Source organism: Artibeus jamaicensis, unplaced genomic scaffold (genome assembly GCF_021234435.1).
Source record: "Artibeus jamaicensis isolate MK-2021 breed Jamaican fruit bat unplaced genomic scaffold, CSHL_Jam_final scaffold_1031, whole genome shotgun sequence".
NCBI classification, from domain to species: domain Eukaryota; kingdom Metazoa; phylum Chordata; class Mammalia; order Chiroptera; family Phyllostomidae; genus Artibeus; species Artibeus jamaicensis.
Window position 1 is genome coordinate 5,582,661 of NW_026522026.1, and position 25,704 is coordinate 5,608,364.

At 39.1% G+C, this 25,704-nt stretch overlaps 2 protein-coding genes across 5 annotated transcripts in view; one reads left to right on the top strand and one right to left on the bottom strand.

Moving 5' to 3' along the window:
- The window catches only part of SEPTIN11 (septin 11), an 85,661-nt gene extending 78,406 nt beyond the window's left edge, over window positions 1–7,255 (top strand). The window contains exon 10 of one of the 3 annotated variants that reach the window (XM_037147054.2): window positions 6,172–7,255. In XM_037147054.2, coding sequence (XP_037002949.1) covers window positions 6,172–6,187 — 16 coding nt within the window. In that variant the 3' untranslated portion in view covers window positions 6,188–7,255. Of the gene's footprint in view, window positions 1–1,997; window positions 2,351–6,171 lie in introns of those variants that run through there. The other 2 variants (XM_037147055.2, XM_037147053.2) reach the window with 2 other exon arrangements.
- Window positions 7,256–12,798: 5,543 nt separating this feature from the next.
- The window catches only part of CCNI (cyclin I), a 34,384-nt gene continuing 21,478 nt past the window's right edge, over window positions 12,799–25,704 (bottom strand). For both annotated transcript variants that reach the window (XM_037147056.2, XM_037147059.2), the window contains exons 3-7: window positions 23,970–24,098; window positions 20,081–20,155; window positions 19,794–19,934; window positions 19,276–19,506; window positions 12,799–14,364 (exon numbers count right to left, since the gene is read on the bottom strand). In XM_037147056.2, coding sequence (XP_037002951.1) covers window positions 13,921–14,364; window positions 19,276–19,506; window positions 19,794–19,934; window positions 20,081–20,155; window positions 23,970–24,098 — 1,020 coding nt within the window. In that variant the 3' untranslated portion in view covers window positions 12,799–13,920. The remainder of the gene's footprint in view (window positions 14,365–19,275; window positions 19,507–19,793; window positions 19,935–20,080; window positions 20,156–23,969; window positions 24,099–25,704) is intronic.

Sequence of the window (25,704 nt, forward strand, 5' to 3'; positions counted from 1 at the left end):
CATCATACCCTTGTTGATCCAAACTAACCCAAGATAAAAATAGGTATAGGTGTGTGTGTGTGTGTGTGTGTGTGTGTGTGTGTACATCTGCAGCATGAATGAAACAGAAAAGGCTGCTGACTCATACTTGGGAAACCCAAAGTCAGTTTTTCTCATCCTGAAGCACTAACGTACATAAAGATATATTTTAGAACCAAAAATGTTTATAGAAGACCAGCAATGTTCTGAGGATATTTCATGTATACTGGATGTGCCTTTTAAGCAATAAAAATGCCAAGAGCTGATCAGTATTGTGCCTCCATTTAAAAAAATGTGTCCAGTACCAGACTTGCCAGTGTAGGGAGGTATTGCCTTGCCCTGTGGAATATTTTAGGTGATTTTTCTTCCCACCCTTGGACATTAGCAATGTGTAATGCTTTTCAAGTTATGTGAAGTATGTGTGAGTTCTATTTTAGCCTTATTTATACGTTCTCATTTATTATTAATGGAATTAGACTTCATTTGGTGCATAATAGTCACCAGGCTTTGTGCCTGAGAATGGCACATATTTTTTGATTAACTGCTGGGTTCCTACTCTTTTCTACGTGGTACCATTTGAACAGCGAAATCACCTAACTGCCAGTTGGAGTCCTGAAGTGTAAAAGTAAAAAAAAAACAAAAAACCACGAAACCCACAAACAAACAGAAAAAAGCACCACGCCCCTTCTTGCCAGTGGAGAGTTTCCGTGAGAGGACCACGGGAAGACAGTAAGCAGGGTAACCAGAGCCGCACTTTGAAAATAGGCGGGAGACCCTGTCCTCCTCAGGCGGCCGGAGTCGATGCTGGAGTTGCCATCGTGCCACTTAGGAGCTGGCTTTGTTCCAGGGAGAGAACATGAAAAGAGATGCTTATTTATCCACCTCAGAGCCTAACTTAGTTTTTCTAATAGTTCTAAATTCTGTGTTTTCTATTTTAACGACATGCTCCCTTTTTAACATAGGTAAGGCTTTATACCGCTCCTTGACCTGTAGTGGCATGAGATCATATAACATTTCCTAAGATTACAGACAAACTAGAACTAACCCTGGCACTGCCATTAGCTGGACCCCACCTCCTGCCTTCTCTGGCCACCGAGGTACTTCCCTCGTTTGCAGCTGCACCACAGTGGTGGGACTGCCCGTGGGTAAGTCGTTCAGTGGACAGCGCTCCTCTGTTCTGAAAGCTTTGCACCATTGCCAGCAGGCGTTTGCTGGTTAAGATACATCCATCCCAAAAGAAAGTTTTCAAATGCATCCTGTTAAAATTGTACCTGGCATCTGTTAACTAGAGTTTACACAAATCATCCATTCATCTTTTTGTTGTTGTTGTTGTTGTTGTTTTTAATTGATTCTTGCTAAGGAGCGAAGTTGCATGTTTTGGACTTGCCTAGTTAGACATGCGGATCTGGGATTGGGTGGCACTTTGAACCTACAAGAGGGGGTGGCCCCTGGCGTGGCTGTAGCTGTACCCGCATAATGATTGTCCCTTTTTCCCCCTTCCCAAGTAGATTAATAGCATGTCCTCCATCCTCCATATTCCAAGCTCCAAGTTAATTGTTCAAAGTCATTATAACACATTTATTCTCTTACTCCAGCTCAGAAATGGAAGATGCAACTCCTATTCAGTGCAGATGTGATGCCCAAATCAAACCTAGTAGATAATGGTTTTGTGTTATTGGGGAAAATGAAAAAATAATAAATCTCCACTGGAACATGTAGCAGTTTCGAGAAGTCACTTGTGAATTCGAAATTACATGCAAATGGAAACTAACCACATGGTCTTTAATTCAATATTAAAATGTTGCTTTTGCTTGTCGAGTAGAATAGCTGACTCAGATTTTTGGTTTTGATTTCTGTCAATTCCATAATCATTGCATGAGCATTCACCATCACCGAATGCTGGTGCTGGCGCTCCTAATTTTCCTTTCTTTTTGTTTATTATTATTTCTAACTTTTTTGTTTTGTTTTTTAACTTGCAGTGCAAGCTTCACATAAAGCCTGGCAAGCCAAGGATGGTCCCGCATTCACCTGCTTTTGCAGTAATATTGTATCTCTGCCATCTGTGTCCTTTTTTTTTTTTTTTTTTTTTTTTTACCTTTTCCCCAGACACCAATAACAAGGGAATAACAGCAAAAGCTCTATGCAGCTGAACTTTGTTTCTGGGAAGTAAATGATTTGCCTTTCATGCCTGTTCTGAGTGGCAGCAGGAAGCATGCCTGTTACTTGTATGTTGCTTTGGACTGAGGGAAGGAGGGTAAATTACTACATGTACGTCTGACTGGAAAACTCACCACCTCAGCAGCTGAACTATAAACCTGAATAGCCATGACAACTTACTTTTCTTAATCATTCATCTCCGTGGTGGCAAAAGTCCTGAACTCACTTTGTTTCTTCTCCTCACCTACCCCAAACCCAAGATAGCTTTGCACGTAGGCAGACAAGTGGGTAAGCTTCATGTGACTTTGAAACTTGCATGGATTGCTCATTATTATAACATTGTTTGGTCTGGGTTGTGAGTCTGTTCAGTTTGACTGTCTGCTTATGGATTTACAGATGCGTCTGAACCCCTATCTCTCAAATTCTGGCCGAGTCAAACTGTAATAAAACTATAACATCTGAGAGAAGATCCAGGTTGCACCGGAAAAAGCGAACACAGTCATAGTTTCATAGTCAGCAGTCTCAAAAGCTGGGTAACACAGCATTGCTCAGCAGAGGAGTCCGCGAGGGGTGCTGGGCTCTGCACAGACTCACTACTTACAGTTAGCACGCTTTCCCAAACACACCAGAACTTGCTCTCGGTGGGCAGAGAGGGAGGCCCTAGGGACCGATGCCAGGAGGTCGGAACTTCCAATAACATTTTTTCAGTAATCATGAGAATAAAATTTTCAGAGATCCTTCAAAAATGTGTCATAAATTATGTGTCATCTGCACTGCAGATTCGAGGGGACCTTGTCAGTTTCAGGCAGAAATGGGAAGACACAAACCTAAGTCACAGAAAGGAGGAATTCAGCTTCCCATCCAGCCTCCTTGCGTGGTGTCCTTTCGGTATTTGGTGAGAAAGAGAAGGAAAAAATAGAACAGCTGGTCTTTCAAGTCCAGTTGTGGTGAAGGACTCTCCTCACCTTTCTCCTCCTAGCCAGCTCACTCCCCTCCTCTTCACGTCCATGGCCCATCACCCCAAATTTGTATGAAAAGGGGCGTGTGTAATCTCTCTTCTGTACTGTTCCTTTATAAGGCTTATCCTTTCATCTTCTTGAATTCCCCCCTCCCCCACAATAACAAGATCCTCCTGGCTGTCCCTCTTCCTCTCATCTCCTGTTTCTTACTTGAAAGAATAACATTTTTTATGAACCTGATACTTTATTTACTAATGCAGTTTCCTTCTGGACTCATTACTCATATATAAAGTAAATAGGATACCCTAATGACACACAGACACATTTTTTAAAAATGAGTAAGTCTTTAGTTGATTGCAATAAAAATTATCTTTTCCTTCTCTTGGTCCTCAACCATATTGTTAGGGCAAAGAAGGAATAGTCTCCCATGAACTGATTGAGGCTTAGGTAGGTAAAGTAAGAAATCAGTTTCATTTAAGCCCAGACTAAGCTGGGTCAGAAACTGCACACTAGGAGCAGCAACAGTGGTATAGAGACAGGTTGGAGAGGAACCGGGCCAAAGTTTTTATTTTTGCTTTTGTGCCTTTAATGATTCTAGTGTGACGCCCGCTGCGGAGCAGCCAGACATTGGATGGCGTGCCGAGTCTAACCAGGGGCTGAGTTTGCTCGAACGCTCGCACCAGACAAAACTGAATGCTTTTGTTGTGCGCTGTGTCCACCGCTGCTTGTGCAACCATTTTTGTGCTTGGTAAATTCTAAAAACGCATCACTTAAAGTCATTTTATGTGCATCACTAAAACCTCTTCAAAGTGAGCCTACCTGTGAAAGGCGTCCGGCTGACGTTGATTCCAAGATTATGGATTCATTTTTTTCCTCCATGACATTTTTCACAGTACTATAAATCATGTGGAGAGTCAGGGAATAAAAAGTCAAAAGAAAGATATAGACTAGAGAGCCTTTTGTTTTAATGCGTTGCTTCTGAACCTTTTTCTCCCCCGCTCCCGGCCCCGCTTAGGTTGTTATCGCTGTCCTTTCCTTTCTGTGTCTGTGCCTTTCTTCACAGCAGTCCTTGGCTCTGCACGGAATAAATGGTCCCCTCAAATCTAATTGGATGTGCTTTCGCCTTTGCATGTAAGTACAGTAGTAAGAAACCTTTGAGATTTTTCTGACTTTAAAATAAGGGAAACATATGGGATAGAAAATTTTTTTCTTTTTTTTTGGAATGGGGTAGAAAGGTAATGGTTTGAGTAGCTTTTGGGTTAAAAAGAAAAACTAAATGTATTTCAAGTGGCCACATTTATACATTTATATCCGTCCACAAGAAACACATAAATTCAGCATTTCCTTGGTATCAGTGTGGGAGTCAGAAGTCACTGGTCCCGGTCTGCGTCACACGCAGTGTCGTGGTGTCACTGGGTCCTACGAGGGTCTTTGGTTCCGACTGTGTGAGTAAAGCCGGAATGAGCAGTGGAGGAAATCCAGAAGAGATGTGTGTGCTAGGCTGCCGCTGCGACCGCTTCCTCTTGTGTGATCTTGCTTTCGCGGCCTTGCCCTTGTGCTAACTGCCAGCAGTGACTGCCTCTTTTTTAAAAGCCAGGCAGCTCTAAAAATCTTTTGTTCAACCACAGCAACCAACTTTTTGCTTCTCCTGGATTTAAAATACGTGTAATAATTGTATGTGCAGAAGGGTATGATGGAGAAACATTTATGAGAATTTATTGGAAGTTCAGAAGTTACATTTTCCAGCTTGGGCTCTTTATTAACGGGTCCCGGTTTTGTCCAAAAAGAGCATCTTAGCCAGGGGAACATTTAACATAAAGCTGGGCACAGGTTACTTATCTTCCTTCTCTGCTTTGTAATCTCACCAGCAATAAAAATAACTTACTCTCCATACCTTGTGCACCTCAAACAAATCGACTCGGTTTCCTCACTTGTGACATATCCGTAAGTGCACATACCGACCGTTTAATCAGGTTTCCAGCTGTCACCAACCCGTGCCATTCTGTCTCCGTGTGGTCCTACCAAAACCGTCCATTCAGACCCCTTCACTTTTCCATTCGCAAGTGTTTGAAATTGTCAAGTCTCGGTTCCATTGACAGAATACGTGTGTGATGACTCATTAGTGGAAATGACCTACAAAGTCTAGATTGTATGTAGGTATGAAGGGAATTTTTTTAATAAATTGAAAATTAAGCTGTGAACAGCATTAGAACTTTGTCTATTTCTTAATTTTAAAATAAGCTGATATGCCTTAAATTGTAGTTGTAGATCACTGTCATTTTGCTATTTGAAAATAACCAATGTGTTTCTAAAAACTGTTGTGTAATCTACTTTGTGTTAATGGGAAATTGTCATATATGTAAGCTGCATGTTAGACTTGTCTTTTCTTAAAAAAACTAAAGTAATTGTACAATTGTGAAGCATACCATTTTTTTCAAGTATGAAAGTATCACTCAGCAAACACGCTCAGTAATTTGGCGTCTGTTAAGGTAGGAGAGGGTGGACAGGCAATCTATGCATAATTCACTAGTGCCAAGAAGACATAAGTGGGGGGAAATATATTTTTTACCCAAACAACGTGTGCCCTTTTGTGAGTTCTTTTAGTCACTGTTTGATACGCATCTGTGCCCATGCTAATTACACTGGATAAAAGAAACAGGGAAGAGGCCCATGCTTTCCTGCCTTGTCTGGTGGACTTCCCACGGCACCATCTGGGCTGCACCGGTTCTCCCAGACAACACGTGGGGTCCTGTGCTTCCCGTACCATCGCTGCCGCCTTTCTCCCCGTTCCCGTACCGTCCTGTCCCGAGTAGTGTCCCTGCAGCCCCGCTCACTGCCCCTAGACCCAGGTGAGGCATCCTCCCCCCTTGCCTTCGCTGCCAACGCCGCTGCTGCTGCTGCTCAAACCCGTGCTCGGAGGAAGTCATTCCTTTAACTGACACGCTACTGTTCTTTCACAGTTCATTAGAGAGGAATTCTTTATTTTAAGCTGAAGGATTAAATTTGAATCTGAACCTTTCTTTTTTCTCTTCTGTAGCTTCTTCTTTATGTAACCATCCTGTTGACAAGCCCTACTCTCTCCTAATGGACATAGAGCATTAGAAGAGCAGGAGCTGTCTGTTCACACGTGTTGGGGAAGAGTTACCTCATTTCCACCATCGCCTCCTTTTCTTTTAAAGTCTGGCTCAAATATTTCACTGCTGTTTGTATTTGTCAATGTCTGTTTACAAACCACTGCCCTTAGCGGTTACTAAAGTGACTTGTCAGTACCAAAAACAGTTCTTCTAAAAAAAGAAATTGAGTAAGAGAACTGGGGCCAAGACCCAAGGTAGCCATGGGTTGGGATCCTCTTGCTTAATTAGCTGTCATGTTCTTGAAGCTGCTGTCCAAGAGCTCAGGGGCTAAAGACAGCATGTGTCCTAATCTGAGGTGGCCATCACCTTCAGGGTTCACAAACTTGGTCTCATGGTAACTCCAGACCTCGCTGCCCCATGAATGACATTCTGAACAACCCCATCAGGACCCACAACCATGAATCAGGTCATAAAATCTGGGCAACATTTTCCTTCCTTTTGCTAGTTTTATGGGTTGTTTTGGAGTTTGGGGTTTTTGTCTTAAACATTTGGTATTGCATGAACAGAGATGGCTGCATCTTTTTTTTTTGGTGTGTTCTATTGATACAATGTTCTTATTTTTCAGCTGACCATCTGCCTCTTGAGAGAGAGAAGTGGGCATCCTTCCTTAAATTCAGGAACCACTGTCGCTTTATTTGACTCTTTTTCTGTTACCTGCATCCCTCATGTTGTTTTGATTTGGGGTTTTGCTTTGGGGGAAAAAAATCTTCCAGTTAGCCAATTCTGTTTTATGTATTGGTTTCTCAAACTTAAGTTTTGGAATCAAAATTAAGCCAGTTTTAAACTCAAGGCAAAATTTGAGTGAACTCACAGAATTCTGTTTAAAATGTTTTCCTCATCTCAAGACACATCAACAACAAAAAAACCCTTTACTGTCACTGAGGTTTTGACTTACAAATCTTAATCATGTTTAAAATGTGCCAGTACGGGGCAGATGACTTTTCTGCCTCTGGGACTCAATTTATATTTAAAGGTACCTTGAAATAACTTTCTGGTCCATCTTGCCTTTTTATTTATTGTGAAGCTCCGCTTTACCCTGTGTCCAGAGTTGTGATTTGGACCATGGGAAACGAACCCTGAGCAAGTACATATCCTGCCCCAGACAACAGCGTCATTAGCAGCAGATCAGAATCCTGTCTTCTCAGAATTACCCAGGTGGGTTTCTATGTCTGGAAAAAAAAATCCACAGGGACTTATATACAAACACACTGCTCTGCCAGTTGAGTCTGATTTCTAATCCCACTTGTGACAGGCTGGATTACTTTATTAGCAGTCACTTCTTAGGGGCAGTTTTTATAGTCAAGGGACAGTTTCCAAGTTTATTTCTATTTTGGAGCATCAGCATACATTTTGAAGTTATTTACCTTTTAATTTTATTACTTGGCTACAGTCTTTGCTTATTTCCATCACTTTTTCAGTCCCATATTAGGTGGATCACAAAAACACTACTGGCGGCCTCAGCTGCAGGTGATGCAGACCCTTTGGGGTGTCCCCTCTGTTTCAGAATGGTAACAGGCTTCTGTTGAAAGGTGAAGTGAAGGAACAGTCCCTGCCTCTTGAATCATCTGATCCTTGGAAAGAAGTCAGGGCAATTGGATAAGCATGCTGGCAAGAGTCTGTCTTTGCTTAGATTAAATGGCGGAATTATGAGTAGAGTCGCCCCCTCCAGGATATTCTGTGAGGGAGAGAAATTGCTAGTGACCAGTAGTTAGTGGGGGTGGATGGGCAGGTGCCCACTCCCTAGCTGACACCAGAACATGACAAATTAACATGCCAATTATATATTAAACATTGTGTTGTGAAACCATTGCAGTCACTAAGTACAAAAACTATTCTTTATTTTAAATATTTTAATATCTTTACCCGAGAACTCACTTTAAAAAACAAATTCTGCATTGGGTTGTAGACATTTTTTGAACTATTTAAAAATCAAAGTAGGCAAGATTATTTAACATAGGGAAGTGTGTAGTCTGTTGTTCCTATTCCTTTTCCCCCTCTTTAGTCCCCAGGTTAAAGGAAGTATTATGGTAATAATTGTAATGGGAGGGGGAGCAAGCTCTTAGAAGTAGGCTGGCCTCCGCTCAGTCACCTGGGGAAGCTGGTCACGAACACATACCCCTGGTCAAGTGCATTGCCATCTCTTGATCTGGCATTTTACTTCAATAGGTTCCCTTTATCAAGTGCCAATAACACCCGTAGGTTTTTGAGGTCTGGCTGACTATGAAACCATCCAGGGCTAACCATCTTCAATAATAAAAAGTCACTTATCCCACTGTAGACTGGAAAAGCAAGAATTGAGCCATCTGAACCTATTTCCACTGGTATCAGGCAATAAGCTTTTTATTTTCCATTCAATCTCTTGAAAAATATTACTTGATTTCAGATACAGTCTCTGCCTTATTGTTACACATATGGTCTAGATAGTCTGCTTGAGATGGCCACAGTACTCATAGAAAATAGAGATCTGATCTTCTGAATCAGCATGTGCTGAGGCGGGGCAGGTAAAATGTGCTCATCTTCCTAATAAGTTTGGCAAAGTTTCCCATTAACTGTACCTATCAAATGAACTTCCTTCTCAGTTTAGTTTTTGTTTTCCCCCCTACTTTTGGCCCAACTTATGGGTAAACAGTTCCAGCATCTGAAAAACTAATTCAGTTTTGAGAAGACTTGTCATCTTTTCAGTTTTGTAGACTTGTCATCTGTCCACCTGGAGACTTACAGGGTATGGCTCACTTTGAATATCCTTGTATTTGAATCCTTAAGATCACAGCATTTAGTCCTTGTGATTGATGCCATCTGACTTTTAGAACAATCAAGCAGGCACTGGCACCTTCACTGCTGGTGAAGGGATTGTGTTAATTTGAAAGTTATGAGTCTAGGTATCCACTCACCTCCCATTCTAACAAGTAGCTTTCTATAAATGAGATCTTTTAGTTGTCAGTGGAATACCCAGGTGCAGCACAAATGATTTCACATCTAACTCAAAAACAGTTACATACTTGCAGTGCTATAAGTTGAGTACCCTTTCAGTTCACTGTGAAAACTTCCCCTTTAAAATTATGGTACCTTGATAGATCAGAGGAGGCTAGAGGCTATTACATAACAAGGTTGGTGCCTGCCCCACAAAATAAGTATGTATGAGGGAAGGATGCAGAATAATAACATTCTATACAGAGCTTGGCTCAACCACACACTGCACAATGCTTTTAGACCTCTAAAAGCATTGTTGGAGCTGTAGTTCTAACTCTCTGCCCTTTATTCACACCCTCCCTCTTACCAAACACTTTCTATTCTACATACTGCACCAGGCCTATGTTGCTGAGGATATAGTCAGAAACTGAGTGGCACTTCTATTCTGGTAAGCAAACCTCTAGAGCACAAAGGTAAGCAAGCCCCTTCTATGCTGAACTGCAAGAGAGATTGTAGTCTGAAGAGCAAAAGTACCCCTCCCCTAGTTGCTTTTCAGTGTTTGCTTGTTTGAGGTCACCCCTTCATTCTGCATTGTCCTCTTGCCCAATAAACTTTCTGATCAGTGAGAAACCAGTTCACTAGGCCTATGCTCTTCTACTCCCCCACTGTTGTATAACACGTCAACAATCCTAGCATTTTGTCTGCTCTGACAGTTATACTTGACAAGAGAAAGGGAGTGGTTCTCATTTCATCCTTAACTCAGAAGTTCCTGGAAACTAAACTAGTTATGAGCTCTCCTCAAATTCCTCTATCTGGTAGTCATTCTTAGTAACCTTTTACTACACCTTTTCAATAATCAGATGTTAAAAGGAACAGTACGTTCCTGTCCTACACCTGGGTCTTACTAGTACGCCATAAAAACTACTAACCTCTATATAGTGGGAAGCTTTTGTTACAGTTCCATGATGTAGCTGTGCTACAAAACCCTGCGCTTCCTTTTTTGATCTAATGATTGGTCAAATCCAACTCAAACTGAAAGCATCAAGGTTTAACTTGTGTAACTTTTTTTCTCTTTTGGTATGAGACATAGCTAGGTGCCATCTACCCCATACCATAGCAGATCTTGCTCATTTCCCCTCATTACCAGTATAGGCCTCCTGTGCCTCATAAACTTGTAACTGCAAATAATGTAGAATATTGCCTCGCAACAAGAGTGTCCACTCATTCCCAAACAGTAAGCCCAAACAACTGTTTCTCCCAGTTTCTGGATTTCTCCCAGAAACTTCAAAGACGTTTCATTTTCCTGGAAACACCATCTAGCGGCCAAAGCTCGAAACAGTAACAGGTGTAGGAGACATTCTATTAACAGTTTAAAGGCTAATTTCAAGATTTTTGAAGGCTTTAGAAGTAATTACATGGTAAAGAAAACTTCATCTCAAATACGAAGGCTAAAGATTTGGGAAGAGTCAGACTTTGAACCTTGCTGGGAAGTCTTAGCTATAAGGCATTGGACAACTCTCAAACCCTCCAACTGTTAATGTACACCAAGCATGCTGTATCCGAGGATGGTTGTGAGACTATGTGGCATGGTGTCTTCCCGTTCCAGTTAAAAATGTATAAACTGTCTGAAAGATGAAGATAATAAGCTGCCACCATGTTGGTCAAGTATCAGTAACTTAATCACATTTTTAAAAAGATTTTATTTTTTAGAGAGAGAGAGAAGGAGGGAGAAAGAGAGGGAGACATCAATGTGTGGTTGCCTCTCGCATGCCCCCTACTTAGGGCCTGGCCTACAACCCTTTGGTTCACAGACTGGTATTAAATCTGAGCCACACCAGCAGGGCACTTAAGCAGTACAGTGCTCTTTCACTTAAAATGTGTACTGCTTTGGGTAGTAATGCTCAAGCACAGCTTTGTGTCAGGAATTCATAGTAGACAGCTTGAAAATAGAGGTATGAAGAGTGTACGGAACACACATACATGTTGGTTCTAATAACAAAATAAGTGTTGCTTTGGGTGGGGGGGACAGATACCAATGCCATAATTCCTTCAAAAGTGGGAATGGAAGCTCAGATTCTCACATCAGCTTGGTTGGGTGAACAGCTACATTCTAGCTGCCTTCAGAGCCAAAGGCTTAGTTTCAGGAACATTTCTGATAAATCAATTATATCAGACATTTGGGGACACTTCCCCTTCTCCTCCACACTAAATTAAGACACCACCTGTAGAGTTCTCCACAGAACACCAACCTCATTCCATTCTTGCCAAGAGAGTCAAGTACACATTTAGCCTCTCCTACTCTGATCTTCAAGAGACACAGCATGCACATCCATTTTCTGCTGAACAGAGGAGAGAATAATTTACACCCATCAGGTTTATTATGTTGCCTGTGTGCAGATTTCATGAAATGTTGGATTTTCTAACCACCAGGAGGCACCAGACAATCATGATCCATAAAGATTGTTTCTAAATCTTAGAAAACAATTTATGATGTGATGCCCAGATTTAAGTCAAGTAACTTGGTATAGACTAATGAGAATAATTTCGGGTAAAACAAGATCTAATTTAACAGCAGGAATGTTTTTAAATGAAAATTCCACTTTTTTAAGAATATTGTGCTTTTTGTCTCAATCCATTAATTCAGACCCCTCAACCAAAGTTCTCTTGTCCAAGAGCCCAGGTTTATGGGATAGTACTCAGGAGGATCTGGTCTCCAAAGTACTATCATTTAATTGGTTAAATAAGCTTTGAAGCTTAACAGCTAACAGCCCAACCGTCCCACTTCAGTTACCCACGAAAACAATACTATGTTCCAAACTGATTTACTAGCAATTTTTTATAAGATTAGGAAACCTCAAGATCAAGTAATTAAATTCTTCCTGTCACTCTAATTTCTGTTCAATGTAGCTACTGAACTACAAATGAAATATTCTGAATCTAGACTCAATTTTATCACCAGCTTTTTACGTAACAAAAATGTTATCTGTCAAGTGGAGGTGGAAGGAATTGAAGTGCCATTTACTTTACAGAAAAGGTGACTATGTACTTGTAAACTTCTAGAAGCTTCCACAATTAAGGAGAGTTAAGATAGAGAACCAGAGGAAAAGTAGGAAAAGTGGGATATTTTGATGTATACCTGCAAAGCCATTCTCTTGCTATTCACCCATCTTCCCTCCTCACTTTAGCTGCATGTAAGTACAAGTATCCCTCTGATTGGATTGTAAAGTCTTAAGTAGGCAGGTAGTAACCCTACCACAAAAATTTCACGAAAGTCAGATGTTAACCTGAGAGTACTCTTCCACTGCTAAACTGCACCAAAATTAATAGATTAAAATGCCATGTATCTACATGTGCATCTGCGCCTGTCCTCACAACAAGTTCCATTAAGATAAGAATTTACTGTTTGGAAGGTCCACAGTCCACCAGTGAGAAAATAACATAAAAGAAAAGTTCTTTGTCAAAAACTCACATCCTTCATATTTAAATCCCATTTCCTTCATGTTTCATTTCCTGTAAAGCACATTCTTCGTATTTTAATTATTTTTCCAGTTGAGGTAACAATGCCTAAGCAATCAGGAACTTGCACCTCTTCACAAGCAGAAAAAAGAGATACAGCAGGGTTAAGGACAACGTTTATTGCTACCAGAGGCTTTTATCATCAGTACATGGTTGGTTCTGACTGCAATACCTTCTTCAGACTGCACAGGGAGCTCAGACTCCAAAAGTCATTAAGAGAAACATAGGTGGGCTTGGGAGACGAGAGAATAACTTTTATCGAGAAAATACTAATAGCTTAACAACATAAAACTAGGGTACTGAACTTAGTTATTACATGTTACAGACTCAAATCATAGAGCTGCCCCAACATCTAAATGGTCTCTCCTCCTGATTATAAAGTGAAAAAAAGTTGATCAGTTACCAAAAAAAATATATAAATTTTAGTTACTACATTTTTCTTTGGTGAGCACCTGGACATATTTATCACAAATTTCTTATGCAAATACCAAAAATGCTTTCAACAAATCTAACAGTGTCCTAATTACATGCCACCTTTAAGCTTCAGTTTAAGATAATAATAAAAAAAATTTTGTTTCCAGATCCCAGAAATAGAAATGAGACAAACACAAACATCAACATGGTAATTTGAGTCTTTTTTCTATTACCACTTCTGATTTACATGGGGCATTTTGAAGTAAATTTGAATTTGAATCATGGATTAAACATGACTGTTAAGCTGAAATAATTTGTTCGCTAACTTGCTAAAAAATAATTTTGAGGATTTCCTACTCAGTGGAAGTCAGGCTACAGATCAACATGCATAAAATTCATTAAGCATCAATAAAAAAGCAAGCAAAAGCAAGGAGAAAATTAAGTCCTGACACTGGGGATAGGGCTTGCTAGCTATGAATTTTGCAATTTTGAAAAGAAAATACTGTAAATTTTCCACATGGGGGCAACCTACATTACATTTAAGCAGAATAAAGGGTGAAACTGACAAATACTATAAAGACATTTTTTTTACTTAAAATTGTTGGATCTTTTCAATTTTATACTTTTTTGGTCTTTAAGTGCTTAAATAATGTTGAATTTTAATTAACCACAATAATTTTTTTTTCTTCCTGGCTCACTTCAAATCAGCCTGATTAGGTACACACCTTCATATATATAGCCTGCCCTGGTTTTCCACGTTCCTGTTCCCAGAGTAGTATACCTCAGTTTGCACTTAAAGGTAATACCTGAAACTACATGACAGACACAGGCTGCAAAGGTGGACAAGGGGAAACACGTCCCTCTTGCCTTGATAAATCTGTGCCGCACACAGAACCCACATTTTCTGAAGCATTATCTTCATTGTAGAGCCGTTTGATTCCATCATAGAAGTCATCCACTTCCATTTCCTCTACTTTGCGTTTAGCAGAGGCATGCTTGCACCCGCTGGCAGCTGGGAGATGGTGACAGAAGGCTGCTGGACCTCTGACTGGCACTTCTGGTTTGCTGTTGTCCTTGGAGAAATCTGGGCCTGGGGCAGAGGAGGAATGTAATCTGAACACTCCTTTGTCACAGGGCACCAGGGTGTGCTTGAGGGGACGGTAGACATAAACGGAATTTAGAGGCAGGGAAGACTGCAGAGTAGAAAGGTGATGTGCCACAAGCTCCCGACAGTGGATCAACTGGGAGCTATCCATCTGGGACAAGCATTAAAAAAAAGAGAGAGAAAGAAAAAAAAGTTAGTAATTTAATTACTATAGGCTGCTCTATCATCTTTGCTGGCTATTTTTCCATCCTGTGCCCTCTGCACCCCCAGATTCCTTTCCTTACCCCCATATCTTCTAAACTCAAACTCATCTATTTCTCTAGCCTATCCATCATCTTAGGAATTAGACACAAATCTGTATTTCTAATATAAATCTCTTTGGAATTTAAATTCTGCATTTGCTGAACATCTGCACACTAGGCATCTTCATGAAAGCAGAAACACTTCTCTTTTGTTCAGTGTTATACACCCAACATTTGTTTTGTTCAGTCTATCCCCCAGTAGAAGGACCTTCACCCTGCCCTCTGTCTCTTCCAGTCTCTTCGGTGAAGACTAACATACACACAGAATTCATTAACAATTGAAGGATGAAGCCAGAGGCAAGAACAAATTTAAATAAGAAATGGAAAAGGCTTTCTGGCCTCTAGAATAATTTAAATACTTTGTTTCGTTCCACAGTGTGAACTTCTGACAAGTCATATTTTTATAGAAAACAGCTTGACAATACTAGGAAGAAATGTTTTTAACTCCAGAGATTCACTAATTCTTTCTATCCTTTAGGACAATTCAAATACCAGTATTTTCTGATGCCACCCTTGTCTCTCTCTCCCCAGCCTCCTACACACCCAAGTTCTAGAACCATTTGTTTCTGCAGCGGCCTGTCATCAAACTTTACCACATGCTGTATCAGCAATCTATTTAAACGTTCAGGCTTTTCCATCATAGAGTACAAGATCCCAACAGGTAGGCATTACATCATATTCATTCTTATTAAGTTTCTAGCATGGAAGGCCTTCAAAATCTTACCTTTGCTGAAGAGTCTAATTAGTTTCTTGGCCCTCCCTTCTTTGTAGTTATAGCTATAGTGAAAACAGTCTTCCTCTAGCAACATGTATTTCTCCCCTATTCAAATTTCTTTAGTGGTACCCCCAATACCTACAAACAGTAAATTAATCTCTTTCGCTTGGTATTAGTAAAGCTCTCCACAGTCTAACCCCAACTTCTTTTCCAGCCTTATTTCCTAGAATATCCCAATCTGTGCTCTACTTTCCTGCCAAACGGGCCTGCTCTATTCTATTCAAATTTTGTATAGAATTACAAAATTTGTAATTCTATTTACAAATTACCTTCCACGCCTGGCTAATTTACCACCACCTTCCTGGAAGCCTACCTTGATCACTTCCCAGCATTGTGTATATCACAAGCATTTTTGGACATTTCTCAACCAAGTCTTACTCCTACCTGTAACAACCTGCAGCACACAAAGCACAACTGTTTGAAATTCCACAGGAAAACAATAAAGGAAAACATACTCTGCAAGAACACATTTTGTCACAAATTGTATTTATCTCTAAATACAGGATCCTGCACAAATACCCTCCTTTTTAAAAAAGATTTTATTCATTTATCTTTAGAGGGGAAGGGAAGGAGAGAGGGAGAGAAATGTCAGTGTATGGTTGCCTCTTGTGCATCCCCCCACTGGGAACTGGCCTGCAACCCAGGCATGTGCCCTGACTGGGAATCGAACCTCGCCCATCTGGTTCGCAGGCCCGCACTCAATCCACTGAGGGACACCAGCCAGGATGCCCCCTTTTTTTATTACAAAATCATAAGCATGCAATTCTGTAACATAACTATCACACTCAAGCACAACATATGACATTTTAGGTGAAATGTTCAAATTAAAATTATTACACCCATAGTATTACCCTACCAACCCCTCAAGCAGGCATTCTTCTGCTGGAGCCTATATATTCATTATTTTTATTATCCAAGAAAACAGTGGAGCAAAAGCACACAGAACAGAGATGAGATTTCAAAATTTTCTAAGACAATCGATACTCTTAGCTAGTACTTCAAGAAGCCTTCAAAAGAGAGGTAACAGAAATGAAAGAAATTGGAAAGTGAGTAAAGGCTATAGTGTAAAAACTATTTCTAAAAAGTTAAGTACCTAGTTTAATAAACTGTGCTTTAGCAAATAAATGATACCTAGTGGCCTACAAAAGTAAAAGTACCAATATTCTACTGCCTTGGTCATTAGGCATACACCACAGCAGAATTCTGAAAGAAGGTAAATTTCAAATACAAGACTGTTTAAACGTCACTATAATCTTTCTCTGTGGAAAAAAATAAGGTTAAGTTACATTTTTAGAGGTGAGGACTACCAAAAAATGGTAGAGCTAGAAAGACATTAGAGTAAATGGTGAAAGTTTACCGGGCAGACATCCAAATAGGTTACTGCTAGAAAGAGGGGAAAATCGCATGACATTAAGTGACAGGTTCAGACGGCCCGGGTTCACTGGACGGCATGAAGCACTAAAAATCCTACCGCAACTGGTCTGACCGTAGGCACCTTCAGGAAAAACTGGGAGACTCTGGTAAGAAAGTCTACTTCTTTAATGCACTACTCTAATTTTGAACTTCACCACAGCAGGGAACCTCTACCTTGACTACTGTCTGGCTAGTGACAAGGAAGCCACCCCAGTATTTTGGGTAGAGTTTAACTTCCTAAGATTATCAAGGAGGAGGGGCACATCAGTCAGAAAAAGGAGGACCTGAGTACTGCCCCAGAATTAGAACAGGATGAGAAAGGTTTAGCCATCCCAAAATGGTGGCCAACAGGTAACATAAGAGCCAAAAGGGGTGGGGGAACTAGTAGGAACAAGAGGAAGCTTGCCTTTCAAACGAAGGAACACTCACTGCATTTTGAAGTCCAGGGAAAACAGAGACGAACTGGGGACAGTGGTCCCCACACAGCATAAGATGTCTGATAGACCACTGGCAGTCCCCCCAAACCAGAACAATGGGAAACATGCCAGAAGTAATTCTGGCACAATCTCACCAATCTGACACAAGAATTTCCCATATTAGAATCAGAAATCCAGGAGGAATACTTGATACTACTATGGCCTTGTCATAGGTCTAATCACAAGATTTAGACCTAATGTTCCTACCTAAAAAGGAGTGAACTTAGCAAAAACAGAACTGAGTCTGGAAGAATCAGAAACCGCCAGGCTTGGGACACAAGGGTTGAACAAAATGATTTCTAAGATGGTTCTTTCAATTCCAAGTTTATAATGCTTCTCCAATAAAGGGGGAAACAGGTTCCCGTGAACACTTTCTTTTTCTAGAACCAGAAGACTTAAGAAAAAGGATTAAGCAGATTCTCCAGTGTTCTTCAATAGAGAACAAGCCCACAAAGCTACAGAATACACATGCTACTCACAGCATTCTTATTATTTATGCTTCAAAATCTGCTCTTCCTCTGTGACAATAACACTTCAAATAGCAAATTTTCTGTGTACTAGCTTGGGATTGGGGACAGAGACTAAGTCAGGTGGCATTTAGAGATATGTCATTTGTTCCAATAAAAAAATACATACATATATATATATAAAAAATATATGAGGTTATCTATTAATGGTCCCACTTCCTGTCTAACATAATGTAATGACTAATATTCAACTACATTTTTCCAACACTCTAGATAGGCAAAATAAATTTTCTGTGCCTATCATGTATATGGTGGTTTATGACAGTTTCTCAAAATTCCCATGAAATAGCACCTATCTCTTAGGATCTACTTCAGTGGAAATACTTCTCAATTATTTCCATCTAACATATATTGTTACACTAACATCACATGTCCCAGAAATGTAGAACAAACTGAGCCATGCTAATAACAGAGGAAAAAAAAACCACATAAAAGAGGGATGGTACTCTGGTTAATGTGTTGCTCTGATTATTATCCTTTTTATAAAAAGATTCTTACCCTTTCTCTGCTCACACATTAGGTCCTAGAGCCTGAAATTCTCAAAGCTAAGAGGTAATACTAAAGTACTTTTATAGTTCACATCTATAAGATGACCAGTTATAACCATCTTATACAGAACACCAAATTAAAGCATTACTTTCTTGTTTTTATTTTATAGTATTCTTGTATAAATTTTGTGAATTCAATAATGGCAGCTCTTTATTAAAATTAGGTCTTTTTATATTAAAAAATCTTTTTAAGTTCAAAATTTAAGCCTTTTCTCTAAATAAAATCCAATGAAACAAAAAAGATTAAGTACTGCCAAATGAGAATAGGGACAAATAAGGAGAAAGCAAGTTCATAAGTCTTTTATGGATTCGGCTGGCAGGAGTAAGGTTTGCGGATCTAAACTTGTAAATTCTATTTGGTGACATGAATAGAATGAATAAAAATTCTCTCAAAGTACTTGCTAACATATGGCACTATTACTAACTTTCCACTGGAACGAGAATTTTCTCCACTAAACCCTTACATTTTATATAATCAGTTGATAAGTTATAGACTAATCTCAGGCAGTAACAGGAACTACCGGTATAAAACCTCTTTCAGAAAGCCAGCTTTCTACTTGCCAAACTCTGATACAAATACTTCACTTTCTAGCCAACACTAAATCATGTGCTTGTCTAAAAAGCAACTTGTTACAATTTATGTTTTTGACGTAAAATCAGTGAAGTACTATAGAAGTACTATAATGAGAGCTACAAATGCAACTGGGAAGATTCTTCACACAAAACTAAAGGAAAATGTATTATTGAAAATCATATTAAATCTTTCAATATTCTTAACAATTTTAAGTAATCCAGAAGGGTTAAAAGGAATCAAGAAAATAGTACATAAATTTTACAGGAGAAAAAAAAAGACCACCTTTAAATTTAAAGTGTAAATTACTTCACCCTTGTCTACTCCTAAAAACAGTTTGCCATTACAAGATTAGAAATGTCTCTTAGTTTTATAACCATTTGGCAACCCTATTTATCAGAGTAAGAAATAAACTTAAAATGAACACTACTTAATTAGACTGACACCTACCTGTGCTTTCTGAAGCAGTTCAATTGTAAGGGGAAGCCAATCAGGAATGAGTTTCTCCATTTCCAAACTAACCATGGCCAGAGCAAGCATGGATCCTTTGAATTGCAGAAACTGGTTGCAGGCCATACAGTGAAGTAGCTGCTTGGTTAGGATTGCCAAATGTTGGGACGGGCTCAGTTTGGGCCAACTGAAAAGTAACTGAGGCCTAGTTGACACGGCAATGGCATGGAACTAGAAAACAAAATCACAAGATAATTCTAGTTTTACTTAAATGTCTATGTAAATTATGTACAGAAATCGATTAAACCTCGAGTATTACCCAATGTTTAATTTTTTTATTTTTGAAATTTTAACTTCAGTGATTTGACATATATCCTAATTTTTAGTTTTCCCTTGGCTAATTGCAGTAAGTTCCTTTTTCGTAAAAATCATGATAAAACAAATGAGCAGGGAATCTACTTTTCTTATTGAAATAGGACTGTGTTCAAATAAAAAACTAAGACTTCAGGTATATTTACAATGTGAAGAAAATCCAATGGTGTGGCTGTGTGAAGGTCCCAATTCAACTTATCCAGAATAATTCTCTCCATCCTCAGAATTTCAGATGAAGAACATCCACAGAAACTGTCTCTTGCCAACACCTTCAGTACTGGAATTCTCTATCCAAAGCAAAAGGAACAACGGGACAGGGAGAACAGAAAAAATTTCATTTCAATTTTTGTTTTGGTAAACAAAAAGCAAGTAAATAAATGGAGAGAAATATTAAAAAAAGAGACATAACTAATCTTTAAAGAAAAATATTTACCTCGTCTTCCTCAACAGTCTTGGCGGCTAGGAAAAAACAGCTGATTGCAATACAACTCAAGTATTTTGGGTGGGCCTAAAATTTTGAAGAGGGAAAAAGTAACTTCAGTGATTCTTCAAAAGTTATTAGTTTACTTTTAAAAACTAGATATGCACATGAGACAGGTATGCATACTTTTGATGGAATACAATTAATGATTCCTACCCATTGCTTTCTCAAATCAGAGTTAGCTTTTAATTTTAACTCCCCTACTCATATGATTATTCTATAGAAATACTAGGATCATTTCCATGGCTGGAAGTTCAACCAATGCTAGCCAAAGTTCATTTCTATTCAGTGAAAAAGAGCTTTAATTTAGAAGACAATTTTTAATTTAATAAATAAAATTCTCCAAAAAGTATGTATTTGTGTATTTTTTAATTTTTATTTTTTGAATATATTTTACTATGCTATTACAGTTGTCCCATTTCCCCCCCTTCATTCCCCTCTACCCTGCACACCTACTCCCACCCACATTTCCCCCCCTTTAGTTCATGTCTGTATGTCATAAGTTCTTTAGCTTCTACATTTCCTATACTATTCTTGCCTTCCCCCTGTCTATTTTCTACCTACCATCTATGCTTATTCTCTGGACCTCTTCCCTCTCTTTCCTCCTCCCACTCCTCTGTTGTGTGTGTATATTTTTAAAGCTAGTTTTAGGTTCTTTACTTATATCAATAAAATCAATGTTTTAAGTGTTAGAGAAATTAAGTAGGAGATAATATCAAAAGGTTATTAATATAGTTCAAATGCTGTAAAAAATTATTGGACAGCAGATGAGTAAAAAATCTCTAATTATTAATGTCCACACACACAAAATTATATATTCAAGTCCCATGGTAAGAATGAAAGGCTCCCAAATATATACAGAATCAATTAGTGGGTTAAAAAAAAAGTTCTTGGGTTTGACACCCATAGTAGGGCTCAAATTTGCCTGTTTTCATTATTTATAATAAAGTTGGTCCACTTTCTACCTTACTGGTGGAGTAAGGGTTTGCCAATCCAATATCAGAATCTAGTTTTAAATAAACAAAATGATTTAGTCCAACTATATTGAATGACACAAAGGTGTCATTCATATCACTGTGAATGATACAGTGATATAACACAAAGAACACTTGCATCAACATGTACTTTATACTTAAATATTACATTCATTCCTGTGAGATTGGGAAGCCTTATGATGACCAGAATATAGCCCTGATTAATTAACTTATTTAATAAACATACCAATGATCATTGCCTCAGTACAAGTGGCATACTGTCTAAGAATCTTAGAATCCTCTGCCTGTTATGACACAATAAAAGCTAGTTCAATACTACCAATATTTTTAAAATAACCAATAATAATCAATTAATACAATTCAAAAAGTACTTCCACAAATTATATCTATTATGTCTTCTTTCTACAGATGAGAAAACAATCTCGCAGGCTACAGGACACCACACAAATGATCTAGAAAGTGACTCAGACCTTATTGATAAGGTAGTTTTCCAGGCTCCCTTATTTCCCCACGTATACAACATATCAATCAAACCCACATCCCTGAGTTGATTGGAGTTCATTACAAAGAAAAGAGTCCAACAGTTAACTCTAGGTAGGCAATGTAACCCCTGAATCAAGGGTACCAATAATAAATTTAGTAATAAAAAGAATCCCAGCAGCAAATGTGATTTTATTTTTAAATAAACAGTAGTTCTCAGACCTGGCTATACATCAGGATGTATTCTTTAAATATAAATAAACTATTAAAGATTCAGAATCAGTAAGTCTGGGAGAAGGGTCAGGATCCAGGTCCACACTTTTAAAGAGCTTCATAGCACTTTATTCTACACAGCTAGGATTAAGGCTCCTCATTATTATACCCCTTTGCTTAAAGGTACTTTAAGTGCCTTTATTTAAACTATGAATACATTTTAGATGGTTTCAATATAGATTGACCATCTCTAAACAATAGTATCTAATGCTATTAACATAATAGGACCCATTAAATAAGAAATGTGAAAAAAATGAGATTATCCTTGGCAAATTCTCTAATTGTTTTAGCAGCTTGCCCAAGTCTGCTTAAAATTACATTTGATCTTAGGCAAAAGGCCAAGAAGCAATGTTTAAAATGTTTAATAAGGTCAATAATAATCTTTTTTATAACAGAAGCTACAATAAGTTAACTAATAATTTTTGAAGAATATACAACCCAAGAAAGGACAATAACCTTAAACACCTCTTTGTCTGTGACAGGGAGGTTAGTTGTTGTAGGAGGTTGGGTGGAGGGACAGGGGACTTGATACTAAGGTAGAAGTAGGCATTTCAGATAACCCAGACTTCAGGCAATTGGTATCAATATCATTTAAGCTTTGGGTTTTTTTTTTTTAAGTCTCTTAAGAGTAGTTTAAAACATAAAAAGGTAACTGAACAGCCATCCAAATTCTATGGCTTCTATTTTTTTATATCTAATAAGAAAGTATCCTCTGTACTGAACTCATTATTCTCCCCAGTTATACATATTCTTAGGCATATAAATAGCAACAAATGAAGTGCTTTTTTACTTTTTCATGCCTTGCCATTAAACAAATACTAACTTTCTGCTTTAAATCTGTTGAGGGCCCACTATGACTGACTTCGCATAGTATAACTAAAGATATACCAACAGGGACAATGTAAACTAACACACACATTTTTTAATCTTCACGCAAGGATGTTTATTGCTTTTAGAAAGAGAACATGGGGAGACAGAGAGAAAGAAACATTGATTGGTTGCATCCTATATGTGCCCCATTCAGGGATCCAACCCACAACCCAAGAATCGAATTTGTAACGTTTTGATGTACCGGATGATACTCCAACTGAGGCACCCAGCTAGGGCTCACTCATACATTTTGTTGAATGCTGCCACTTGACAAAAATACACCAAGTTATTTTACAACAGTTTGGTTCATCTTTTTGTGCCCCAAATTTATACCTCTAGAAAGCATATATTGTTCAGAAAAACAAACAATATTTGATAAACAAAAAATGACGGAGAAAAATTTGCAATAGGTACATTAGTACACCAATGTGTTAAATAAAAGATGACTAAACATTCTGTCAATACTATAAAATATTAAAAGCAGACCAAAAATTCCATAGGTTAAATATGTTAGAAATACTTGTAGCAAAAAGGTTACAGAATATATATACCCTGACTGATGTGGTTCGGTTGGCTGGGTGTCATTGGTCTATTCGATTCTCAGTGAGGGCACATGTCTGGGTTGTGGGTTCAGTATTCAGTTGGGGTAAGTACTAGAAGCAATGGATCAAGGTTCTCTCGTACATTGACGCCTGTCTCCCTTTCTTTCTCCCTCCCTTCCCTTTTTTAATAAATAAGATCTCTTTCAGTAAATAAAATCTTTAATAAAAAAATATATATATAATTTTTATTTATTTTTAGAGAGAGGGGAAAGGAGGGACAGAGGAGGAGGGAAACATCAATGTGCGAGAGAAACATTGATCGACTGCCTCTTGCGTGCTCCTATCTGGGGACCTGGCCTGCAACCCAGGCACGTGCCCTCGCTGGGAGTCAAACCAACAACTTTTCATTTAGGGGGACAATGTCCAACCCACTGAACTATACCAATTAGAGCTAAAAATAAATAAAATCTTTTTAATAAAATTTACAGAATACAAGTAGAAACATTTCTGAAAATTTAAAGCCAGAGAAAACATCACGTCTTCTTACAGGTACACAAATCATGTCCATGAAGGTTTTCCCATTCCTTTCCAGCTTATAGAATATTTACTAATATCCCTTGTTTGGCATATAAACCTCCAAACAACGATCTGGGTTTAAGTGTATCTAGAGCAATTAATTACCTTTACAGTAGCTAAAAACCTGTCCAAAAGACTGCTAGCCAGAGCAAATGTTTCTGGGTAAAGGTTGAATTGGTACTTGAGTTTGGCCAGCCACTGAATCACTTCATCTCTCTGGGATGCAGAAACATTCTGTAAGAGAATAATTAAAGTATAAAAATTAAAATAAAAGAAAACAAGTTTCAAGTTATCATCAAGAATATGTTTAGAATTCTCTTTTAAAAGGTTAGCAAATGGAGGACTTCCGCCAAGATGGAGGTTTAGGTGGATGTGCCGTGCCTCCTCACACAACCAAGTTTAGGGACAACTAAATATTAGCATCAGAAAACACAACCAGAACACGGAAAACTGAACTTTTCGGAAGTCCGCTAACAACAAATTCTTCAGCCCGACCGGTAAGGGGCGGCGTCGGGTGAGGAGTTACAAAGGAGGGCTCGGTCGGACCCGGGCGCGGAATCCAGACGCGCGAATCCAGTCACACGGGTTCCAAACCCAGGATTGGACCTAGTGAGCGACCGAGCAACCCACCGGGTGAGCGACTGCAGAGGAGACAGTGGGGAGGCGGTGCAGCATGTTGACTGTGGTTGCCTAATTGCGCACGAGTGAGGGAGTGAGGGTTGGACCGGCGGCGGCGATAGAGGGCTCCGCCATTTCCCCGCTCTGACCACGCCCCCACATACAGCGTCACAACCCAGCGACCTGGGACTCCAAGGCGCCGCTTCTCCCACTTAAAGGGCCAGAACAGACCAAAAATGTCGCGGGGAGACCTCAAAGCCCCAGAGATAAATCTAAGTGACGAAGAAATAGCAAAACTCTCAGCCGCACAGTTTAAAACACTGGTCATCAGCTTCCTCACAGATCTGGTGGATTATAGCCACAAATTAGAGAAACATATGAAGGCTAAATTAAGGGAAATGAATGGAATTCCACAGGAAACCCATAGAGATGAAAAGGAAACTGGGACTCAAATCAATGGAGTGGACCAGAAGAAACCAAATAATGGCCAAACAGAAAAGAGTCAAGGAGCAAGAATTCAAAGAAATGAGGAGAGTCTTAGGAACCTCCAGGACATCTTTAAACGCTCCAATATCCGAATTATAGGGGTACCAGAAGGGGGGAAAGACACAACCACCAGTGGAAAAACTATTTGAACAAATAATAAAAGAAAATTTCCCCAATCTGGCAAAGGAAATAGACTTCCAAGAAATCCAAGAAGCCCAGAGAGTACCAAAAAAGTTGGACTCAAGAAGAAACACACCAAGGCATATCATAATTACATTAGCCAAAATTAAAATGAAGGAGAGAATCCTGGAAGCAGCAAGAGCTAAGGGGACAATCACCTACAAAGGAGTCCCCATCAGGTTGTCAGCAGATTTCTCAAAAGAGACCTTACAGGCAAGAAGGGGCTGGAAAGAAATATTCCAAGTCATGAAATCTAAAGACCTACAACCAAGATTGCTCTACCCAGCAAAACTTTCATTTAGAACGGAAGGACAGATAAGGTGCTTCTCAGATAAGACCAAATTCAAGGAGTTCATCATCACCAAGCCCTTATTATATGAAATGTTAAAGGGACTTATCTAAGAAAAAGAAGTTAAAGAAACATGAACAGTGAAAGGACAACAAACTCACAGTTATTAACAACCACACCTAAAACAAAAGGAAACTAAAAGGACAGCTAGATCAGGAGTGGAAACATAGAAATGAAGATCTCAAGGAGGGTTAGCAACAGGGGAGT